The sequence below is a fragment of the Rhipicephalus microplus genome, chromosome 3 (assembly GCF_043290135.1).
Source record: "Rhipicephalus microplus isolate Deutch F79 chromosome 3, USDA_Rmic, whole genome shotgun sequence".
In the NCBI taxonomy this organism is placed as follows: Eukaryota; Metazoa; Arthropoda; class Arachnida; order Ixodida; family Ixodidae; genus Rhipicephalus; species Rhipicephalus microplus.
The window spans coordinates 175,603,654-175,628,227 of NC_134702.1; the positions used below are offsets into that span (position 1 = coordinate 175,603,654).

At 45.3% G+C, this 24,574-nt stretch overlaps 1 protein-coding gene across 1 annotated transcript in view; it reads right to left on the reverse strand.

Moving 5' to 3' along the window:
- LOC142804050 (uncharacterized) overlaps positions 1-7,258 on the reverse strand; it is a 31,914-nt gene extending 24,656 nt beyond the window's left edge. Inside the window, exon 1 of the mRNA XM_075890566.1 lies at positions 7,015-7,258. Within this exon, the coding sequence (XP_075746681.1) occupies positions 7,015-7,068 (54 nt within the window). The 5' untranslated portion in view covers positions 7,069-7,258. The remainder of the gene's footprint in view (positions 1-7,014) is intronic.
- Between the last annotated feature and the right edge of the window lie 17,316 nt (positions 7,259-24,574).

The window sequence follows — 24,574 nt, forward strand, 5'->3', positions numbered from 1 at the left end:
CAGCTGTGTACATCCCAGCTGGGATAACTGTGGACGAGGAGCCAGCAGTGCCCAACTTCGAACTTTGCCACAGTAATCTTTTTTTCTTCTATTTCTGCCACTGGCCACGCTACGATTTTGTGTAAGTGTGGCGGGAACTAAGGCCCCTGTATTTTTCAAAGGTAGCGCAAACCGTTGTAGAAAAAGCGGAGGAGAATTTCCTCCCCGCCCTCTACGTCTCTCCTCACTCTGGAGCGCGTTTCTGCTACCCTATTGGACCAGGCGCGACACGTGACCAATCAACCTTGTTGACCCCTCGTCAGGTTCAGCTCCGCCGGGCAGCGACGCCATGAGTGAGCGCACTGCATCTCGCTCCCATGTGTGTTGCCTTTAGTAAGGCGGCCTCGGATGCAGCGCAATGCCGACCTGCTCTGCTGTTGGCTGCTCCAGCAGCATTGCAAAAGGTGACAAGCTTTTTGTGGTTCCACGAGGGAAAAATAATGAGGAGCGGAGAGCGGTATGGCTGCATCGCATCGGCAGAAAAAACTTCGATTGTCACCGAGGGAGGCTTTGCGAGGTAAGCACTCACTACAGAACTTCTTCCCGTAGACATGCCTCTGGAAGGCTTTCAGATAAAGCTCATCCTTGGTTCAGGTTCATGTTAAACAAAAGCAGCTTGAAGCTCCGCCGACGCTTTCTCGCACGATTTCCACCACGATGACAGCTCGATCGTTTTTAGCAACATAATTACTGTTGAATGTTTGGCGTTCGCGATTTGCTTTCTAAATGGAACCATTTCCAGCGGAAGCAATTATACTTTTCCAGAGATCAACCACGTCTTTGACAGTTTTTTTTTTTTTCGCTCGAACTTTGATTACCTGTAGGCAAAATTTCGGCGTTTATTGTTTTATTGTGGTTTATTGTGTTCTCAGTTTGTATTCTTTCATATTTATCTCACTTTTGCGCACTTCCAAGACCGAATTTTGTGAATGCATGTACAGCTAATATAAGAGAGTGTATGGTAGATATAATGTTGTGTAGTTGTTTATTTGTGAAATGCATAGATACTTTATTTCAAATTTCGAACATACTTGCGAAGTTGTACACTTTCGATTAACAAAGAGCAAGGCACCTACTAAATGCAAGAAAATCATCTGGCTTTTGTGGCTGTTTGCATTTTTAACGTAAGAAGCAAAATATTTTGCTTCGGCAATATCACATCAGCCAAGCTGCAAAAATGCGATAGAGGATGTCGGTATTTTTCAGAAACACTTCACGATGGATCAGTATGAGCGAGCAATTCTGGCACAAACTGGGATCAAGAAACTGAAGCCAAATGCGGTTCCTTCTATATTTGCGCATCAGCCTTTTCCGAAAGAGCGCATGTCACCCCGCAAAAAGGGGAATGAAACGGTTCCTGGTGAGGCCCCTTTGTAGTTTCTATTCCTCTCTTGTGTTGTGAATGCGATTATGTTTTGGGGTTTATATGACAATACAGTGTGTTTGGATCGCTGGCAGATAGCATAGTTGCTGCATTTATCTTTATAACATGTGAACCTGATCAATTCGGCATTCAATTCTGTCTTACTGTGGCAGCAAACATCCCCACCCCTACACTGTACTTGCTCAACTCTTGCTTACAGATGTATCCTTGGATGAGCCAGGAACGATAGTGGGGAGGGCCCCGGACGCTGAACCAGTGGGCAGTTTATTTTGTGAGTTGACTGCGCTGTGATGACAAATATTCGCGCCTTTAGACTTTGTACTTACGCAATTCATGCTTACAGCTGCCTCCTCGGGCAACACAGCAATGTCAATAGACCGCGACCCTGAACCAGTGGGCAGCCCATTTTGTGAGTTAACTGCACTGAGATGGCAAATGCTCACGCCTCTAGCCTCTGTATATACAATTCATGCTTACAGCTGCCTCCTGGGATTGCCAGGAACGTCCACAAGGATGACCCCTCAACCAGTGGGCGACTCACTTTGTGAGTTCATACCACTACGATGACAACTGTTGTCACCTCTAGAGTCTCTACTTACACTCTGTATTTACACAATTCATGCTTACAGCTGCGTCCTGGGACCAGCCAGGAACGTCCACAAGGATGACCCCTCAACCAATGGGCGGCTCATTTTGTGAGTTGATACCACTACGACGACAACTGTTGTCACCTCTAGAGTCTCTACTTACACTCTGTACTTACACAAACCATGTTTACAGCTGCCGCATCGGATGACACAAAGAGAATGGAGGCAAGCCAACATTTAGAAGCACCACTTGAGCCTTCAGTGGAAGAAGCACTAATGATGCGAATAAAAGAACCGGAGCTGCAGCGACAAGCTAAGGAGCGGCAGCGATTACTTGCTAACCGTAAAAAAAAACGAAATTGTTTCGCCCTGTCGTCGCTCTCTGGAATGTTTTGCAGCATTCGTGATCATTCGATGCTTCCCGCATTTTATTTGCGCACTCAATAAAATCCACCTTCATCCCACTAAACGTTTGTGGTATTTTATGGATGAATCATTTACACACGTCCCATAATAGAAGCAGACATGCATGTCCCAAATTTCAGTACGGCTCTGTTCCTGTACAAACTCAAGCTCTAAGAGCACTCATATTAACTTTTGAGGGGCTGTTCCACACTTATAAACCCAAGAAAAATTACACGAAGACCAGATTTTCCTATCTTATGAAGCAGGCAACAGATTAAATCGACCATGAGTACTGCAAAGACAGATTATAAACCCAAGAAAAATTACACAAAGCCCAGGTTTTTTCTATCTTGTGAAGCAGGCCCCAGATTAAATCAACGATGAGTACTGCAAAGGCAGATTGCGATAGGGCGGCATTTGGTACACTTGGTTCCCCTCAAAACGCGAGATGATAGCTAAGGCACTGGCCGATCCCACACTGTTGTTCTTACACAGTATTTGCGAGCACCGTTGTGCATTTACGCCAAGAATCGGCGCGTTTTAAGCAAGCATTTTAACGTAAGACCCCTAGGGGCCTTACTTCAACGCGCCGCGCGACAAAACGAAACCGTCCGGCAGCGCGCTCCGCGTGAGTCGCTCCTTCATGGCTGCTGAAAGTGGTGGGTGAGGAGGAAACGGCGCGGGGAAGAGAGTTTGCGCTACCTTTGAAAAATACAGGGGCCTTAGCGGGAACCAGCTGTTGACGACATCTATGCACAAGTCGCCGTCTCGCACGCACGCTGTACTCCAAGTAAAACAGCACAGCCGCCACATGAGAACACACCTTGCTGTTGCCAGCCATACATAAGGAGTGGGCTGCGACTACTTCGCCGTCGCTTTTGGACAAAATCCATGCCCTGACAGGAGGAGCTGACAAGCTATGTGAGTGGTTTACCAGCGTACAAAATAAAACAGCAAGAAAATAAAATTAACGCCCTCCGCAAGTGGCTGCGTACAACACAGCGGTAAAAAAAAAAAAATCGGCTACTCATGGCCGCATCGTCAATAAAACTAACAATTCAGCAAGTTGGTTACTTTAACAAGGAGGTAAAAACGCGACAAAACCTGGCAATTGGAGAATGAGCGCTTACTTGTGTGATTACAATGACAGTGTCTGCAGAGACTTCTGTCAGCAGTGGCTCCTGCACCCAGCCACTGGTCACATAATTGTAGCCCTCCATAGATTTGTACGCCTTCAGCAGCTTTCGAGAGACGAAATTTGTTCTCAAAACAAAAAAAATACATAATGTCACATTTGTCCAGTGTGGCCAAAGGTCGATGTTCGCAACATATCGCACGCTGAGGTCGAAGGAGTCCACGCCACACAGTTCAATTTTTTTCTCATAACGCTGCCTGTCAGAGCTGCACAAGCTACTCTTATACGAAGCGCCGCACTGTGCCGCTATCCCACTCACGTAATTAACGCATAAAGAGCCGAAAACACAAAGAATCAGCCACAATGTCTACACAGAGTTGATGACTGAACCCCTGCTGCCTCAAGAGCCACCGATCCAAGGACACCAAAATGGCAGAGAGCAGTATGTGACGTCCATGGTAACGTGACATGAATACCCCCATTGGCTGCGAGACCGAGCAGAGTCGGGGCTGGCAGCAACTGGCCGAAATGGCAAAGTGTGGATTGCTCCTTGCATCGACTGCTAGTCACGTCGTGTTTCTATAGGCAATATGCCATGAATGCTCATTCTCAAAGTGTGGTTTGTGCGGTCATGTCAGCGCGAGTGTAACTGATTTCACGTATGCCTGAAACAACATACAAAAACATTTGATCTTTCTCGGCTGCTAATGCTTATTAATAAGATCCGCGAGTGCAACATTCCAGAGTGCTGTTTATTGTCGTCGTACCCTCCATTCACCAGAATAATTTCAGAGTGGGTGTGGCTTTCTGCTTCAAGCACATCGCAAAATGCTCTTGGCATCCTCCCAAACACGACGGCTCTTAAATGCTGGGTGAATGCAGCGTTTTGTAGCGACTCAGTAGTTAAAAAAAAAAAAACAGTTCTAGGTGATGCATTTGCATGCTGTTAGTAGGTGTACAACTACGACACTGTAGTTAAACGATCATGCGAGGAGCCTTAGTTGCGTTTATCCGGCCGGTGTACCACTACATAGAAATATTACTATCACATAAACTGTGAGACTTCGGTACTTACAGCGTAGACTTACACTGTTACTTACACTGTGAGCTCACATGTTGAAAATTAATTCAGACGGTATGCCCTATATATATAATCTTACAATTTCACTGAAAACTTCATCTTTTTTACATTGTTTTGAGCATTTGTGTAACATTGTTAGTGACCGACAGATGGCAGTGGTAATTTTTGTCTGAAAAAAAACCAACAAAAAACATGCTTGTCCCTTTAACCAGGCTTTTGTTGTAGCACTGCCATGCACGTAAACCATCAATGCTGAACTCTTATATAAAATTTTTACTTGGAAAGAACATGTGCGTACATGCGGTAATCGCAGTGTAGCGCAAAGCACCGTCGGTCACTAAGCTTTCCTGAGTAGACTTATCGACTGTATAACATTTCATGGTGAACAGAATGAAAAAAAAAAACTATTCGGCAGATCCCACCTACCTGAAAATCGACGTTACGCGAAGCATGCAGAGGGAAGATGAGTGCTGTGTTGCAATTTTTTTATTGAGTGGTACGTCATTAAATATGATGCTAAATGCACATACAAATGTTTCATGCACAGGCATAAGTTGAAGAGTTGCAAATGTTTATATAACCAGTTGTTTTCACTTGTGCAATGATGTCAACTGGGCCTAGCATATTAGCAACACCAGAAGTTGATATGAAGCTCTGATTCTCGCGAGAATGCTGGCGGTGGACACTGCTACATAAATCAACTTCAGCGCATGACAACTAACCACAATTGACGTTAACCTGACGTGACAGCTGCATCAAAGAAGTAAATATGTAATGATTATAAAATTAGGTATGCAGCACTGCGACTACTGTTGACGTTTCAGGAAGATTAGTGCTTCTTTGAAAAGTAGTTCCGACAGCTGGCGTAGCTCTGTAGCAAAATGCTTCATTGCCACGCAGATAGCTTGGGTTCGAATCTAGCTGGGACCTTGAAATTTATTCTTTGCACTCGTGTCGACGCTACCGATATCGGGTATTTCTTAACGTTCACGCATTAAAATTGCCCATGCGTGTTCTCGTCGTTCCTGGGTAGATGCTAAGTGTCAATAACCTGTGGCACATAACTGCACACCAGCGGCACATACCCGCCCATGGGTATGTGCGACTGTCTGGTGGGAAGTGTTTGACGACATACATGACAGGATTGTGACATTAATCATGTCTTGACAAGCGCGTCATATTCGTCAAACCATCTTGCCTTGCCATGCTAATTTCGGTTCCCGCCAGGTTAAGGTGGTGACCACGAGAGCACCCTAACTTAAGTGGCTAGATAGATAGATAGATATGCTCAAAGCCACTGAAGTTCGCTAAGAAATGCTTCACATTTAAAAAATCATATGGCTATAGGGCACGACCGGTGGTACTGAATGAATCGCAGATATGTTGGCTTTCTATGATCTTTCTGTCTCTCTTTTTTGTAGTACGCATATGACACAGATGTAAATAAGTAGTTCAGTCACGCTACAGCAGCGCAGAGCAGGCGAAACACGAGCTAACCACGTACAAACAACACATTGAAGGTGTGGTTTCGTGCGAAAACGTGAAGAGTCACCCATGGTGAGCATCCCTATGAAAGGCAGAATGCGCTTAACTCGCGGATAATGTTAACATTGCATAGGAGTCGTGCACCGATTAAAACGATTATTCTGTAGAGAAGAGCGGGGATATTAACTGTAGTCAACGCATTTTATCTGCCGACAATCGGCTCAGACTGCGCAAGGAAGCGCTGCTGCGTGTATTTGTATACGCGCGGCCGACCGCCTGTCTACACTTTCTCGGGGCAGTGCTGCTACCTATAGCCCGATCTCGCCGCGAATAGTGAAGCAACTGCAAACTTTGATCAGAAGAGCACGGTTGACCGCGACGACACTGCGCGATAAATACTTTTCACCTTGGAGCGGCTGTATTCTCTTGCACCAGCGCTTTATAGAACCACGCGAGATCGAATCCTAACGCGTTATCTGCTAGCCTTTCTTCTTGTAACATTACAGTTTGATGCTATCACACTCAATGCTTCGCCCTGGCAGTGAAAATCATTTCACTTTACTACAAAGGCATAACAAGCTGCAACATTCGACATCTTACCTCGTAGTTTTGTCTATTCTAGAATGGTGCACACGGCGCTTGCGATTAATTTCATTCATGAACAAACATTGATGGCACCACGTTTGTTTGAGCAACTTCCCCAGAATTTTATTTACATGCATTGGCAACAAATTACGATGGTAGTCGCTGTCACGGAGTTGTTTCGAGCAGAGACCTGCGGTTAGCACAGTACTGACGTTCTCGAAGGATTGAAGTTCCTTTCACAACAGCGATACACTGATCAGCTCGTATTTATTTATTTATTTTTCTTTGTAACTGTGCGTGAAACACCACTTACATCGAGTCGGCCGCCGATGCTTGAGCAGGCATTCGCAAAGCAAGGAGCAGGCATGGTGATACTACGAGACGAAGTTCTCGCTGAAGCAGCCGTTCTTTGAAGAGTAAACCATAAACGTAGTCTTGGGACGTTGATTATTCAGAATAATACAGGCGACTGACGCGGAAAACCAGAACACAGTGAGTGACGGTGAGCACACGGAGCGACTGAAAAGCAGCTGCATAGTCGCTAGCCAGAGCGGAGAGTCGCCCCCTTCCTTCGCAGTCGCCTAGTGTACTAGAAGGTTGCAGTGGAGTGAACGAGGCGGCCGCACCGAATCACGGCCGATTCTCCAGCGGGTGACATTAGCGGCGGCGCTGTAGTCTCATGATACTGAACATCTCAAAAGCGTCTGCATTAGAAGCGCGCGCGCCCGAGCCTGCGAAAGCGTGTAATTGCTCGTTTTTAGCGCGTTTAATGCGTTTCTGAGCCTTTATCAGTGAACGCGCCTGCTACGTTCTATGGTGCACGAGTAAGTATGCAGGCACACCAAAATTGCGTCGATACATTCACTGTTTCAAGAACCTGTCGACCCAGAGAAGAAAAAAAAAACAAATGTTAATTGGAATTTACACGCTCTCGCCTACAGCTTCTTACTCAATTAGCGCGTTGAGCTGCGTAACATCATAAGTGGCTACTGGCGAACTACAAAGAGAGGAGAGGTATCAAAACCGTGATTAAATCATACGCTCGTTTTGTCGGCAGTCCCTGCAATATCCCGAGCACAGTGTTCCTCATAAGAGCCTACATGCGCTCGATTGTTTCACGGGAAACCCAAGTATAAGTAACGTTGTCACAACATTAATTGGTGACGACTCTGTTTTATAATGCCAGTTTGGCGTAATAAAAAAAACTATTGTTTTTCGAAAGGCTAACTACATATGAAACTTATTAAAAGCAACACACAAACATCTTAAAAAGTGCCAGTTATATATATAGCCCGTCTACAGCTTAAATTGTGCTGCTTTTCAAATATTTTATTGACGTAACACCACTGCAAGCGACCAAATTTATGACGATGTTTTGTATCATAAGCGTAGTTCCATTAATAATTGTGAAAAGTCTAGGCAGGCAGGGAAGCATCTTGTTTTGAGAAAGTTACACTCCTTGTATATGTACAAGTGAACACACACATATATGTATATATATATATATATATATATATATATATATATATGAGATCTAACAGACAGTAATGCCAAGGAATGTACAGGGGAAGTTATTAGAACCAATGGAATGTAAATAAGAAGAAAGAAATGTGGATGAAAAAATAACCAGCCGTGCGCAGGAATCGAACCTACGACCTTCGAATAACGCGTTCGATGCTCTAACCACTGAGCTACCACAGCGGCCTTCCCTCAATACAATTTTTTGGTTTATATGTGAATTTAGAAGTAGGAGTGACAGTCACCGCCATCTATAAGCCAAACGACGAGTGTGAGAACACTCTTATGCGCATGTTTGGCGTCACGTAGCACGTGAACTTATGATGAGCGGGCAGCTGATTAATTGTCCCTCTTATACAACCTAAACACACCAAGTCTGCCAGTACGAGACCCTCGTTCAATGAAATAAGAGATAGAAGTGTATACCTAAGGGCTCGTTTTTCCGTGTTTTTAACACAATATTAATGAGATCTAACAGACAGTAATGCCAAGGAATGCACAGGGGAAGTTATTAGAACCAATGGATTGTAAATAAGAAGAAAGAAAAGTGGATGAAAAAATAACCAGCCGTGAGGAGGAATCGAACCTACGACCTTCGAATAACGCGTTCGATGCTCTAACCACTGAGCTACCACAGCGGCCTACCACAGTAGCTCAGTGGTATATATATATATATATATATATATATATATATATATATATATATATATATATATATATATATATATATATATATATATATATATATATATATATATATATATATATATATATATATATATATATATATATATATATATACATTGTAGTGGAGCATTCGCACCAACGCGTATGCGCCTTCAGAAGATAACGAAAAAAGCCCGTGCTCTGATTGCACGAGAGCCTGTGCCGCCTTTGCCAGACTTGCCTTACAGCCATTTTTTTGTTGCAACCTCGTTGCGACTTCTCTGCTCGAATAAACATCCTCACAATATATACATATATATATATATATATATATATATATATATATAGGCATGGTGGTTGAGTGGCCGTAGCGTTGCATATAGTCCAGTAGATCCTCCATGAGCGGTCACAACGTGGTTTATTTCGACGTTTCGGCCTAGAGTCTGGCCTTCATGAAGGCCAGACTCTAGGCCGAAACGTCGAAATATATATATATATATATATATATATATATATATATATATATATATATATATATATATATATATATATATATATAGATGCAATAGATGATCAGAGTTTCTTCCGGCTACCGTAATAAAAGTTATCAACTTTGAGAATAGTGCAGTATAGGAAACAAAACAATAAAATATTTATTTAATCCTAACAGTTTCGGCTGGTGGACCAGCCTTCTTCGGAGGATGTAAGTGAAATGATACAAGTTCCCGTAGCAGAGGGTCACCCTCACAGTTTAAAGACCCTCCAAAAAAAGAGAGAGAGGGAGAGAAAAAGACAAGCGGGCGAACGAGGTAGCAACAGACAACAAGAAGCAGAAGAAGGAGAGGAACTAGAAAGGAGCGACGGAGAGCCGCCGGAAACGAGCGGGTAATTCTGGCATTGTTACTGGGTATAGGTAAGACGCGCCGCCAGCAGAGGCGACCAAGAAAAACGGAAAAATGTGAAACATGTTGCCGCTTACTCGCATCCCACACATGGATCGAGTTTAAGTTCACGTGGTTCGGCGGCTGGCCCGTGGCATCGGGCCACACACACACACACACACACACACACACACACACACACACACACACACACACACACACACACACAAGAAGCATACGACCCGCTCCAGCTTTCGGAATATAATGGCCACGTTGGAAAGCTAATGTGCCCTCTCCCCCTCCCTCCACCTGCCCACTCTTGCAGAAAAATGTACAACCAGTCATACTGAAAATAAATAAATGGGTATTCTTGTAAAGGATGAAAATATATAAAAATAAATAATACTAAAAAGTACTCAGAAATGAAAATAAAGTCTAATAATACTAACACAATCCGTTTGGTTCACGTAGCATCGAATTCGTTTAGTTTCGCTATATTGACCAACTTGCGTGCGCGACTTCACGTATGTATAAATAAATTAATTGAGTAATTCAATTTCTGTGTTTCACGAAACGTCGCGGAGACACGTCAGTCGCCCAGGGCTCTCGTTGATTCCGTGGGTAAGTGATCTGAATTTCTTTATAAAGTATGACTCCCGCTGTTCGCGCTCCCGTGTGTTCTGGAAGCCGGATTGTAGGAGTATGACACTTACGCGTTCGAAAGAGTGACCAGGAAGATTGATATGTTTGGAGAACGGCAAATTGGGGAGGCCCTTTACGTGTGCCCTGTGGTTGTTGAAACGCAAACGGAACGCGGTTTCCGTGTGTCCAATATATTCCTGTTTGCACACCTCACAGCGAATTTTGTATACCACATTGGCTGAGTCACAGTTAAGGTCGTCTTTAATTTTGTACACATAGTCTGAACAGGAGGCTTCGGCCGTATCTGTGGTCACCATGTGTGTGCACACCCTGCAGCGAGGTTTCCCGCACGGTCTACAGCCCTGATGGTGGTCGGATTTGTGTGTTTTCGCCCTGACCAGTAAGTCTCTCAGGTTTTTATTTCTTCGATAAACCACCTTGGGCGGAGTCTGAAAAATGGCAGAGAGGCGACTACTCTGTTTAAGTATGTTGAAGTGGCGGTTTAGTATAGAATTCACCCGAGGGGCGGCGGCGCAGTATGTGAGGATTAAATTTGCCCCTGAAGTTATATCATCTTTATTCCCACCTTTTTCTCCCATTGTTGATTCTCGGTCCAAAGAGCGAGCGCGCTCAATTGCATTGTCAATTATTTTTTCGGGGTACTTTTGACGCAAGAAGGCTGTTCTCAATTCCTGTGCGTGGGTGTCAAATTGCGTGATTTCAGAGCAAATTCTTCTGTATCTGTGGGCTTGAGAGTAAGGAACACCTGTTTTGCAGTGATGGGGGTGACTGCTATGGAAATGCAGATACTGTTGGCGGTCTGTTGGTTTTTTATACAGGGAAGTAGATATGGTGGTGCCACTGAGTGATACAGTGACATCCAGAAAGTGAACACTCTTCTGCGAATACGTGTGCGTGAAGGTTATCGAAGGATGCACGGAGTTGAAACCGGAAATGAATTTGGAAAGATTATGTTCACTATCGGCCCACACGAAGAATATATCGTCGAGGAAGCGTCGGTAAAATATAGGTTTGAATGGAGAATTTTCGAGGAAAGGAATCTCTAAAGAGGCCATGAAAATATTTGCGTAATTTGGGGCCATTTTGGTTCCCATGGCAGTTCCGTTTACTTGCAGATAATGGTTTTGGTCGAATTCAAAGTTATTATGTTTAAGTACCAGATTTAGGAGCACCTCTAAAGCGCTTTCGTCGAATTCACTCGTCGATTTACTTTTTCCATAGGCGGCGACTGTGGCGGCGATTCCTTCGGTGTGGGGAATGTTTGTGTACAGTGATGAGACATCCATGGTGACCAGATAGCAATCTAGAGGTACCACAAGTTTTGAGACTTCTCGAAGGAAGTGGCTTGTATCTTTGATGTATGATGGGAATGATTGTGGGATGTGCCTAATCAGAGAGTCAATGAAACTAGAAATTTTTTCAGTAGCAGTACCGTTGCTGGAAACTATGGGTCGGCCGGGATTGTTAGTCTTGTGAATTTTGGGTAGTAAATAGAAACGCCCGGGAGACGATTTGCCAGGTGACATCATTTTAAGCATAGGGTAGGTTATCTTCCCACTTTTACGTAATGATATTAGTGAGGCCTTAATAGTACTTTCATACTCCTCAGTCGGATCACAAGGGAGTTGTTTATAGAAATTTTCATCTGTCAGTTGGCGAAGCCCTTCTTTGATGTAGTCAGTCCTGTCGAGTACAACCACAGCACCACCCTCATCAGCTGGTTTAATAACGATGCTCTGGCTGTCACTTAAACTGCGCAAAGCCTCCCGCTCCTCTTTGGACAGATTGTTGCGAATGGGTCGGCGCTTTTCATATTCCCTGATTATATCACCCTGGACGGCTGAAATGTACATGTCTAGATATTTGTCTCTTTGTTCACCTGGAGTCCAAGATTTATCTGAAAATTGATTTTGTTGCGTGCTGCTTCGATCATGAAAATATTCTTTTAGACGCATGGTTCTGGCAAAGTTGTCCAAATCTTGGTAAAGTTTAAACTCATCAATTTTGCCAGAGGCGGGGCAGAAGGTTAGACCTTTTGATAGCAGCTTTGTTTGCGCAGGTGTCAAAGATTTTCCGGAAAGGTTAACCACATTGGTGACATCGGTGCTCTTTTGTGGAGATTGATGAGAGGTAACAGGTTGATCTGTATACATTGTGGGAGGATTGCTGGCGGAGTATTTTAAAGTCGGCCATGCACCGTCTCGCCTCAATTTCTTGTCCTTCTTGCCCTGAATGGTTAATCTCTTTTTTCCTTCGTATTTGGCCAGCTCTTCTGTTTCTGAATGCGTTAAACTTGACTGTTTTAGTCGCGCCTTTTGTTCCTCTTTAAGTTCCGCGGCCTTACGTGTACTGTGTTGTATTACGACCTGTGTAAGCCTAATAGATGCATCTTTTAAGATATTGCTCCATTGCCGCTGCTCATTTTTGTTGAAGTTATTCATTGCGGGTTGCAGTTGAACAGTGAGACCCTTTGGTGCGAATCCCGATGAAATATATGTTTTAAGGTTAGAAGCATGCATTTCAAACCTCACGCGCTTATCAACATTCTTTCTTAAGGCCATGAAATCACGAGACCAATATGTGCTGGAACGGGCCGTACCTGACGGGTTGTTGAGTCAGTCCCTGCGTGGGGGAGAAGCACTGTCACCGGAAGCCTCTGGGTGGCCCCGAGTCGTGTTGTAGGTGCTCTTGCTTCTCGATCTATGAGGAGCACCCCTCGGCGCTCGTGGTGATGATCGTCGGCATGAGATCCCGCTTGCTTCGCGGATGCTGGGGTTCTCACTCCGGGAATGACAATGTTCTCCCGGTGAGCCCGGCAGACCTAATGGTGCATGGTCAAGCCAGGTTGACGGCGACCTCACCATATTTCGCAGAAGCAGCGATCTTAGGTGGCTGGCGATGAGGGCAACACCTGATGAGGGCGATGAGGGCGATGAGGGCAACCGCCTGGCCGGGTTCTGGCGGCCGATGGTATACACCCAAGTTTTGAGGGTGTATACCATCGTACCGTCAGGTACGGCCCGCTCCAGCACATATTGGTCTCGTGATTTCATGGCCTTAAGAAAGAATGTTGATAAGCGCGTGAGGTTTAAAATGCATGCTTCTAACCTTAAAACATATATTTCATCGGGATTCGCACCAAAGGGTCTCACTGTTCAACTGCAACCCGCAATGAATAACTTCAACAAAAATGAGCAGCGGCAATGGAGCAATATCTTAAAAGATGCATCTATTAGGCTTACACAGGTCGTAATACAACACAGTACACGTAAGGCCGCGGAACTTAAAGAGGAACAAAAGGCGCGACTAAAACAGTCAAGTTTAACGCAGTCAGAAACAGAAGAGCTGGCCAAATACGAAGGAAAAAAGAGATTAACCATTCAGGGCAAGAAGGACAAGAAATTGAGGCGAGACGGTGCATGGCCGACTTTAAAATACTCCGCCAGCAATCCTCCCACAACGTATACAGATCAACCTGTTACCTCTCATCAATCTCCACAAAAGAGCACCGATGTCACCAATGTGGTTAACCTTTCCGGAAAATCTTTGACACCTGCGCAAACAAAGCTGCTATCAAAAGGTCTAACCTTCTGCCCCGCCTCTGGCAAAATTGATGAGTTTAAACTTTACCAAGATTTGGACAACTTTGCCAGAACCATGCGTCTAAAAGAATATTTTCATGATCGAAGCAGCACGCAACAAAATCAATTTTCAGATAAATCTTGGACTCCAGGTGAACAAAGAGACAAATATCTAGACATGTACATTTCAGCCGTCCAGGGTGATATAATCAGGGAATATGAAAAGCGCCGACCCATTCGCAACAATCTGTCCAAAGAGGAGCGGGAGGCTTTGCGCAGTTTAAGTGACAGCCAGAGCATCGTTATTAAACCAGCTGATAAGGGTGGTGCTGTGGTTGTACTCGACAGGACTGACTACATCAAAGAAGGGCTTCGCCAACTGGCAGATGAAAATTTCTATAAACAACTCCCTTGTGATCCGACTGAGGAGTATGAAAGTACTATTAAGGCCTCACTAATATCATTACGTAAAAGTGGGAAGATAACCTACCCTATGCTTAAAATGATGTCACCTGGCAAATCGTCTCCCGGGCGTTTCTATTTACTACCCAAAATTCACAAGACTAACAATCCCGGCCGACCCATAGTTTCCAGCAACGGTACTGCTACTGAAAAAATTTCTAGTTTCATTGACTCTCTGATTAGGCACATCCCACAATCATTCCCATCATACATCAAAGATACAAGCCACTTCCTTCGAGAAGTCTCAAAACTTGTGGTACCTCTAGATTGCTATCTGGTCACCATGGATGTCTCATCACTGTACACAAACATTCCCCACACCGAAGGAATCGCCGCCACAGTCGCCGCCTATGGAAAAAGTAAATCGACGAGTGAATTCGACGAAAGCGCTTTAGAGGTGCTCCTAAATCTGGTACTTAAACATAATAACTTTGAATTCGACCAAAACCATTATCTGCAAGTAAACGGAACTGCCATGGGAACCAAAATGGCCCCAAATTACGCAAATATTTTCATGGCCTCTTTAGAGATTCCTTTCCTCGAAAATTCTCCATTCAAACCTATATTTTACCGACGCTTCCTCGACGATATATTCTTCGTGTGGGCCGATAGTGAACATAATCTTTCCAAATTCATTTCCGGTTTCAACTCCGTGCATCCTTCGATAACCTTCACGCACACGTATTCGCAGAAGAGTGTTCACTTTCTGGATGTCACTGTATCACTCAGTGGCACCACCATATCTACTTCCCTGTATAAAAAACCAACAGACCGCCAACAGTATCTGCATTTCCATAGCAGTCACCCCCATCACTGCAAAACAGGTGTTCCTTACTCTCAAGCCCACAGATACAGAAGAATTTGCTCTGAAATCACGCAATTTGACACCCACGCACAGGAATTGAGAACAGCCTTCTTGCGTCAAAAGTACCCCGAAAAAATAATTGACAATGCAATTGAGCGCGCTCGCTCTTTGGACCGAGAATCAACAATGGGAGAAAAAGGTGGGAATAAAGATGATATAACTTCAGGGGCAAATTTAATCCTCACATACTGCGCCGCCGCCCCTCGGGTGAATTCTATACTAAACCGCCACTTCAACATACTTAAACAGAGTAGTCGCCTCTCTGCCATTTTTCAGACTCCGCCCAAGGTGGTTTATCGAAGAAATAAAAACCTGAGAGACTTACTGGTCAGGGCGAAAACACACAAATCCGACCACCATCAGGGCTGTAGACCGTGCGGGAAACCTCGCTGCAGGGTGTGCACACACATGGTGACCACAGATACGGCCGAAGCCTCCTGTTCAGACTATGTGTACAAAATTAAAGACGACCTTAACTGTGACTCAGCCAATGTGGTATACAAAATTCGCTGTGAGGTGTGCAAACAGGAATATATTGGACACACGGAAACCGCGTTCCGTTTGCGTTTCAACAACCACAGGGCACACGTAAAAGGCCTCCCCAATTTGCCATTCTCCAAACATATCAATCTTCCTGGTCACTCTTTCGAACGCGTAAGTGTCATACTCCTACAATCCGGCTTCCAGAACACACGGGAGCGCGAACAGCGGGAGTCATACTTTATAAAGAAATTCAGATCACTTACCCACGGAATCAACGAGAGCCCTGGGCGACTGACGTGTCTCCGCGACGTTTCGTGAAACACAGAAATTGAATTACTCAATTAATTTATTTATACATACGTGAAGTCGCGCACGCAAGTTGGTCAATATAGCGAAACTAAACGAATTCGATGCTACGTGAACCAAACGGATTGTGTTAGTATTATTAGACTTTATTTTCATTTCTGAGTACTTTTTTAGTATTATTTATTTTTATATATTTTCATCCTTTACAAGAATACCCATTTATTTATTTTCAGTATGACTGGTTGTACATTTTTCTGCAAGAGTGGGCAGGTGGAGGGAGGGGGAGAGGGCACATTAGCTTTCCAACGTGGCCATTATATTCCGAAAGCTGGAGCGGGTCGTATGCTTCTTGTGTGTGTGTGTGTGTGTGTGTGTGTGTGTGTGTGTGTGTGTGTGTGTGTGGCCCGATGCCACGGGCCAGCCGCCGAACCACGTGAACTTAAACTCGATCCATGTGTGGGATGCGAGTAAGCGGCAACATGTTTCACATTTTTCCGTTTTTCTTGGTCGCCTCTGCTGGCGGCGCGTCTTACCTATACCCAGTAACAATGCCAGAATTACCCGCTCGTTTCCGGCGGCTCTCCGTCGCTCCTTTCTAGTTCCTCTCCTTCTTCTGCTTCTTGTTGTCTGTTGCTACCTCGTTCGCCCGCTTGTCTTTTTCTCTCCCTTTCTCTCTTTTTTTTGGAGGGTCTTTAAACTGTGAGGGTGACCCTCTGCTACGGGAACTTGTATCATTTCACTTACATCCTCCGAAGAAGGCTGGTCCACCAGCCGAAACTGTTAGCATTAAATAAATATTTTATTGTTTTGTTTCCTATACTGCACTATTCTCAAAGTTTATAACTTTTATTACGGTAGCCGGAAGAAACTCTGATCATCTATTGCATCTATTTTATACTCATGGCTACTGCAAGTGCTGCAAGGAAACAGTTAACATGGAAGTTCCTCCACCATCCCTCAACGACAGCCATCATCGGTGACTCTCAAGCAAAGTATCTCTACAACCATTTTGACCCCCGTCGAACAAACACGCCCGTCTTCGTGACTCAATCTGGACTGATTATGCAAGAAGCACTCTCACTGCTGGACTTTATTCCACGCACAGTGACCACTCTGGTGTTACAAGTGGGTACAAATGACATAGCCTCCTCCTCAGCCACTGTGGTGTTTCAAAAATACAAGAACATGGTGAGCCGAATCGTGGAGCAGCGGCCGGAGATTAGGAAGATCTTCACCACATTGGTGCTACCGAGGGCCCCAGACCGCAGGCGCGCGTGCCTCAACCGGCCCTTCGTCGCACGGTTCAACAGAGAATCGGGCCACTTCAACCACCTCCTTCGATTGCACTGTCGTCGAAGCGGGACTCTCTTCTACATCGATCACGCCTTGGAATGGCTTCCGCCTGGCCGGGTTCTGGCGGCCGATGGTATACACCCAAGTTTTGAGGGTGTTGCCCTTATCGCCAGCCACCTGAGATCGCTGCTTCTGCGAAATATGGTGAGGTCGCCGTCAACCTGGCTTGACCATGCACCATTAGGTCTGCCGGGCCCACCGAGAGAACATTGTCATTCCCGGAGTGAGAACCCCAGCATCCGCGAAGCAAGCGGGATCTCATGCCGACGATCATCACCACGAGCGCCGAGGGGTGCTCCTCATAGATCGAGAAGCAAGAGCCCCTACAACACGACTCGGGGCCACCCAGAGGCTTCCGGTGACAGTGCTTCTCCCCCACGCAGGGACTGACTCAACAACCCGTCAGGTACGGCCCGCTCCAGCACATATTGGTCTCGTGATTTCATGGCCTTAAGAAAGAATGTTGATAAGCGCGTGAGGTTTAAAATGCATGCTTCTAACCTTAAAACATATATTTCATCGGGATTCGCACCAAAGGGTCTCACTGTTCAACTGCAACCCGCAATGAATAACTTCAACAAAAATGAGCAGCGGCAATGGAGCAATATCTTAAAAGATGCATCTATTAGGCTTACACAGGTCGTAATACAACACAGTACACGTAAGGCCGCGGAACTTAAAGAGGAACAAAAGGCGCGACTAAAACAGTCAAGTTTAACGCAGTCAGAAACAGAAGAGCTGGCCAAATACGAAGGAAAAAAGAGATTAACCATTCAGGGCAAGAAGGACAAGAAATTGAGGCGAGACGGTGCATGGCCGACTTTAAAATACTCCGCCAGCAATCCTCCCACAACGTATACAGATCAACCTGTTACCTCTCATCAATCTCCACAAAAGAGCACCGATGTCACCAATGTGGTTAACCTTTCCGGAAAATCTTTGACACCTGCGCAAACAAAGCTGCTATCAAAAGGTCTAACCTTCTGCCCCGCCTCTGGCAAAATTGATGAGTTTAAACTTTACCAAGATTTGGACAACTTTGCCAGAACCATGCGTCTAAAAGAATATTTTCATGATCGAAGCAGCACGCAACAAAATCAATTTTCAGATAAATCTTGGACTCCAGGTGAACAAAGAGACAAATATCTAGACATGTACATTTCAGCCGTCCAGGGTGATATAATCAGGGAATATGAAAAGCGCCGACCCATTCGCAACAATCTGTCCAAAGAGGAGCGGGAGGCTTTGCGCAGTTTAAGTGACAGCCAGAGCATCGTTATTAAACCAGCTGATAAGGGTGGTGCTGTGGTTGTACTCGACAGGACTGACTACATCAAAGAAGGGCTTCGCCAACTGGCAGATGAAAATTTCTATAAACAACTCCCTTGTGATCCGACTGAGGAGTATGAAAGTACTATTAAGGCCTCACTAATATCATTACGTAAAAGTGGGAAGATAACCTACCCTATGCTTAAAATGATGTCACCTGGCAAATCGTCTCCCGGGCGTTTCTATTTACTACCCAAAATTCACAAGACTAACAATCCCGGCCGACCCATAGTTTCCAGCAACGGTACTGCTACTGAAAAAATTTCTAGTTTCATTGACTCTCTGATTAGGCACATCCCACAATCATTCCCATCATACATCAAAGATACAAGCCACTTCCTTCGAGAAGTCTCAAAACTTGTGGTACCTCTAGATTGCTATCTGGTCACCATGGATGTCTCATCACTGTACACAAACATTCCCCACACCGAAGGAATCGCCGCCACAGTCGCCGCCTATGGAAAAAGTAAATCGACGAGTGAATTCGACGAAAGCGCTTTAGAGGTGCTCCTAAATCTGGTACTTAAACATAATAACTTTGAATTCGACCAAAACCATTATCTGCAAGTAAACGGAACTGCCATGGGAACCAAAATGGCCCCAAATTACGCAAATATTTTCATGGCCTCTTTAGAGATTCCTTTCCTCGAAAATTCTCCATTCAAACCTATATTTTACCGACGCTTCCTCGACGATATATTCTTCGTGTGGGCCGATAGTGAACATAATCTTTCCAAATTCATTTCCGGTTTCAACTCCGTGCATCCTTCGATAACCTTCACGCACACGTATTCGCAGAAGAGTGTTCACTTTCTGGATGTCACTGTATCACTCAGTGGCACCACCATATCTACTTCCCTGTATAAAAAACCAACAGACCGCCAACAGTATCTGCATTTCCATAGCAGTCACCCCCATCACTGCAAAACAGGTGTTCCTTACTCTCAAGCCCACAGATACAGAAGAATTTGCTCTGAAATCACGCAATTTGACACCCACGCACAGGAATTGAGAACAGCCTTCTTGCGTCAAAAGTACCCCGAAAAAATAATTGACAATGCAATTGAGCGCGCTCGCTCTTTGGACCGAGAATCAACAATGGGAGAAAAAGGTGGGAATAAAGATGATATAACTTCAGGGGCAAATTTAATCCTCACATACTGCGCCGCCGCCCCTCGGGTGAATTCTATACTAAACCGCCACTTCAACATACTTAAACAGAGTAGTCGCCTCTCTGCCATTTTTCAGACTCCGCCCAAGGTGGTTTATCGAAGAAATAAAAACCTGAGAGACTTACTGGTCAGGGCGAAAACACACAAATCCGACCACCATCAGGGCTGTAGACCGTGCGGGAAACCTCGCTGCAGGGTGTGCACACACATGGTGACCACAGATACGGCCGAAGCCTCCTGTTCAGACTATGTGTACAAAATTAAAGACGACCTTAACTGTGACTCAGCCAATGTGGTATACAAAATTCGCTGTGAGGTGTGCAAACAGGAATATATTGGACACACGGAAACCGCGTTCCGTTTGCGTTTCAACAACCACAGGGCACACGTAAAGGGCCTCCCCAATTTGCCGTTCTCCAAACATATCAATCTTCCTGGTCACTCTTTCGAACGCGTAAGTGTCATACTCCTACAATCCGGCTTCCAGAACACACGGGAGCGCGAACAGCGGGAGTCATACTTTATAAAGAAATTCAGATCACTTACCCACGGAATCAACGAGAGCCCTGGGCGACTGACGTGTCTCCGCGACGTTTCGTGAAACACAGAAATTGAATTACTCAATTAATTTATTTATACATACGTGAAGTCGCGCACGCAAGTTGGTCAATATAGCGAAACTAAACGAATTCGATGCTACGTGAACCAAACGGATTGTGTTAGTATTATTAGACTTTATTTTCATTTCTGAGTACTTTTTTAGTATTATTTATTTTTATATATTTTCATCCTTTACAAGAATACCCATTTATTTATTTTCAGTATGACTGGTTGTACATTTTTCTGCAAGAGTGGGCAGGTGGAGGGAGGGGGAGAGGGCACATTAGCTTTCCAACGTGGCCATTATATTCCGAAAGCTGGAGCGGGTCGTATGCTTCTTGTGTGTGTGTGTGTGTGTGTGTGTGTGGCCCGATGCCACGGGCCAGCCGCCGAACCACGTGAACTTAAACTCGATCCATGTGTGGGATGCGAGTAAGCGGCAACATGTTTCACATTTTTCCGTTTTTCTTGGTCGCCTCTGCTGGCGGCGCGTCTTACCTATACCCAGTAACAATGCCAGAATTACCCGCTCGTTTCCGGCGGCTCTCCGTCGCTCCTTTCTAGTTCCTCTCCTTCTTCTGCTTCTTGTTGTCTGTTGCTACCTCGTTCGCCCGCTTGTCTTTTTCTCTCTCTTTTTTTTGGAGGGTCTTTAAACTGTGAGGGTGACCCTCTGCTACGGGAACTTGTATCATTTCACTTACATCCTCCGAAGAAGGCTGGTCCACCAGCCGAAACTGTTAGGATTAAATAAATATTTTATTGTTTTGTTTCCTATACTGCACTATTCTCAAAGTTTATAACTATATATATATATATATATATATATATATATATATATATATATATATATATATATATATATATATTGTGAGCGCGACAAGCGAATGACTTTATTCTCTTTGATATCATCATCGCCTGTACATGTTCATCTGAAAATATCATCACCAGCCTGATTTAGCTCGAGCCTGGCTAAATAAACCGGTTCTTCACAAGTGGTGGACTGTGCTTTTCGTTCCCTCAAGTCCTCTCGCCCGTTCTCGCTGGAGCTCCGCTCGGGTCGTCGCATAAAACCCCCTGCCATGGCGAACCAAGAAAACCCTGGCCCATCCAACGTCGCTGTCCTTCTGCAGCCACCGCCACCCGCTCCGCCCAACAACATTCGTCTGCGTGATCCACCTGTTTTTTCCGGTCTCCGAGGCGATGATGTCGAAGCCTGGATTACGGTGTAACCGTGCAAAAAGGAGAGGTGACGGAACGACTGCGGCGAACAGCCGCGACGAGCGCACTCCGTAACGCTCGCAGTTGGCCGCCTTTCCACTAGATGGCGGGTGTCGTTCTAGCCCTCCCGAGCGGCCGCTTGTTGAGCGCACCCAAGGAGGATTAAAAAAATGCTGGAGTGGAAATGATTGCGCAGAAGTGAAGCCGTTCCTCTGGCAGGATGGCGATTAAAAACGAAGCGTTTCCCTCGAACGCCCAACGAGTTTAATGTGGAAAGTTTTCTAGGTCACATAAAGCTCCAAGTGCGTCTTACAGTTACTAGTTTTCCTTAGTGAGCCTCTAATTGGAGGCAAAGTTCTTTAAAGATTCAGTCATGCATACTCGTTTCTCTGTGTATTTCGTCGGGAACAACCATCTTTTAATATAGAACTGACGTAGCATATACATAACATATCAAAACCACTTGATCTTTAAGTAAGCACTATGAGAAAAAAAAGCATGTTTCCGTCATCTTGACAGAGGCAAAAGCTGGCTTCACTTCTGCCGGCAAGGCGTTGCGGGAGCTTCCACTCCAGCAATTTTTTCTTTAATCCTCCTTGAGCGCACCCCGTAGTCGAGTGTGACAGCAGCGTCGGCTTCGTTGCTTTGTTCCCACAATTTAATTTGTCACACCTCGCATGCGTGCTTTATGGCCTCATAAGGCATCAGTGACATGGGGAAGTGCTTCGTTCCGCAGTACAACAGCGGCTACAAGTCGTGCAAGAAGAAATTCTCGCTCTTCAAGCCGCCCGCAGACGCCGAGAAACTCGCGGTATGGAGGGGGGCGATCCCACGAAAGGACTGTGTTCTGACCCGGAAGGACCTTGTGTGCGAGCGGCATTTTTGCTCCTTATTTCGTGAAGACGTGGAGTGCCGAGTACAAGGGACATATCCTCATGCAAGGTGAGCGTAGAGCTACGTTGGCGAAGGGCGTTGTACCATCAAGTTTTGATGGATGCCCCGCTTACCTCACGAAGGAAGTGAAGCCTTCGAGAAAACCGGTGAAACGGATAGCGCAGCAAATGCACTTGACAATCCACCGGAAGGTGATGACAGCACGCTTGACTTAACAGAGAACAAAACTGGAATTGCAGAGCTTCGCCCATCCGCCTTTGACGTACTTTTTGAAAGTGCACAGTCCGCGCGTCTTCCCGTTCCTCATGGGCTGTACATCGCGTATATATGGAGGGCATTCGAGATATTGTGTACTCGAAAATGGCTGTGAAGCAAGATTCTGCGGCAGCGAATCTCTACATATCTAAGGCAGTGCACATCAAAAGTGACATGAGTGTGAACATTGTTCTTCTCGGGATGTCCCTCAAACCTGCGTGACGACCCTTTCTGATATGGAACAAGTTGTGAACGCTGTAGAAGCAATCAAGGTTTGCTCAGGAGGACCGAGCATCAAGAAATATCCCAAAGCGGAGCCTGAGTATGCTTATGGCGATCTTCTAGGAATATGGAGGCATTCAAGGTGCACAATGACAGTGGCCGAAGGAACTGTCTGCAAGGCTTGCAGCTCTCTTTGTGACGCCCTCCGCATCCATACGTCTCGTCAGGTGGCGAGAAAGAAGGGACGGAGGGTGCTTCAGCGCATTAGGATACCGGTGCAGTCTAAAGAAAGGGAAAAAAATGAAACACTCCGAAGGGCCAAGACGTCACTGACAAGGTCAAAGGCGCGCCTTTTGGCAAGGAACAAGGTGCTATTGATGAAACTGAAGCAGCCGAAGAACAAGATGAAGTCGCTTCAAAATGACCTCCAGCACCACCTGCAGCAGCCCGACATTCTTTCAGCACAGCTACTTCTCATTTCAGAGTGTCTTTCAGCAGCAAAATGCACAAATAAGAGAAGCCGAAGATACACAGATGACTGGCTGTTACTGTGTCTCCTTCTTCATATCCGCAGTTCCTCTACGTACTCATTCTTGAGGAACAATGACATCCTCCCGCTGCCCTGTGTCACCACCATCAGGAAATACGTCAGCATGATGGGACTGAAGTGCGGCTTTGATGAGTGGTTTCTGGCAGCCTCACAACAAAGATGGCAACCAAGAGTCTTATGGAACGAAGAGGAATGCTGGTGCTTGATGAAATTCAAGTCAGGAAAGAACTGGCCGTGAATTCGAAGACCATGACATACTCCGGGTTGGTTGACCATGGGCAGGACGATGGAGACTGTAAGGAGCTTGCCGCCCATGGGCTTGTATTTGCTTTTGCTCCATTTTCTGACAGCTATCTCCAGCCTGTTGCAGTTTTTGCATCGAAAGGACCAACGAAAGGAACTGTGCTTTCACAGCTGCTCCTCCAATGCATCCTAAAACTTGAACAAGCTTGAATACGCATCGATGGAGTTGTTTGTGATGATGCATCAACCAATCATAGCATGTGGAAGCATTTCGGAGTTAGTGGTGTTTTGGGAAGTACCACCAACTCTTTTGAGCACCCATCTGACAGTTCAAGGCAAGTTTACATGCTCTCAGATGCACCGCATTTATTTAAATGCATTAGAAACCGCCTCTACAGCAAGAAGGAGTTCCACATCAATGGGAAGTGTGTACGGTGGTCATGCTATGACGCTTTGTATGTAGGAGATACAAAGCACGCAGGGGATGAAAGAGCATGCCGAAAATCACATACAATCGTGTGAACCTTTCAAACATGTTGAAGATGAGAGTAAAGCTGGCAACGCAGATATTTAGCGAGTCTGTTGCCAAGGGGATTCAGTTCTACGCTAAGC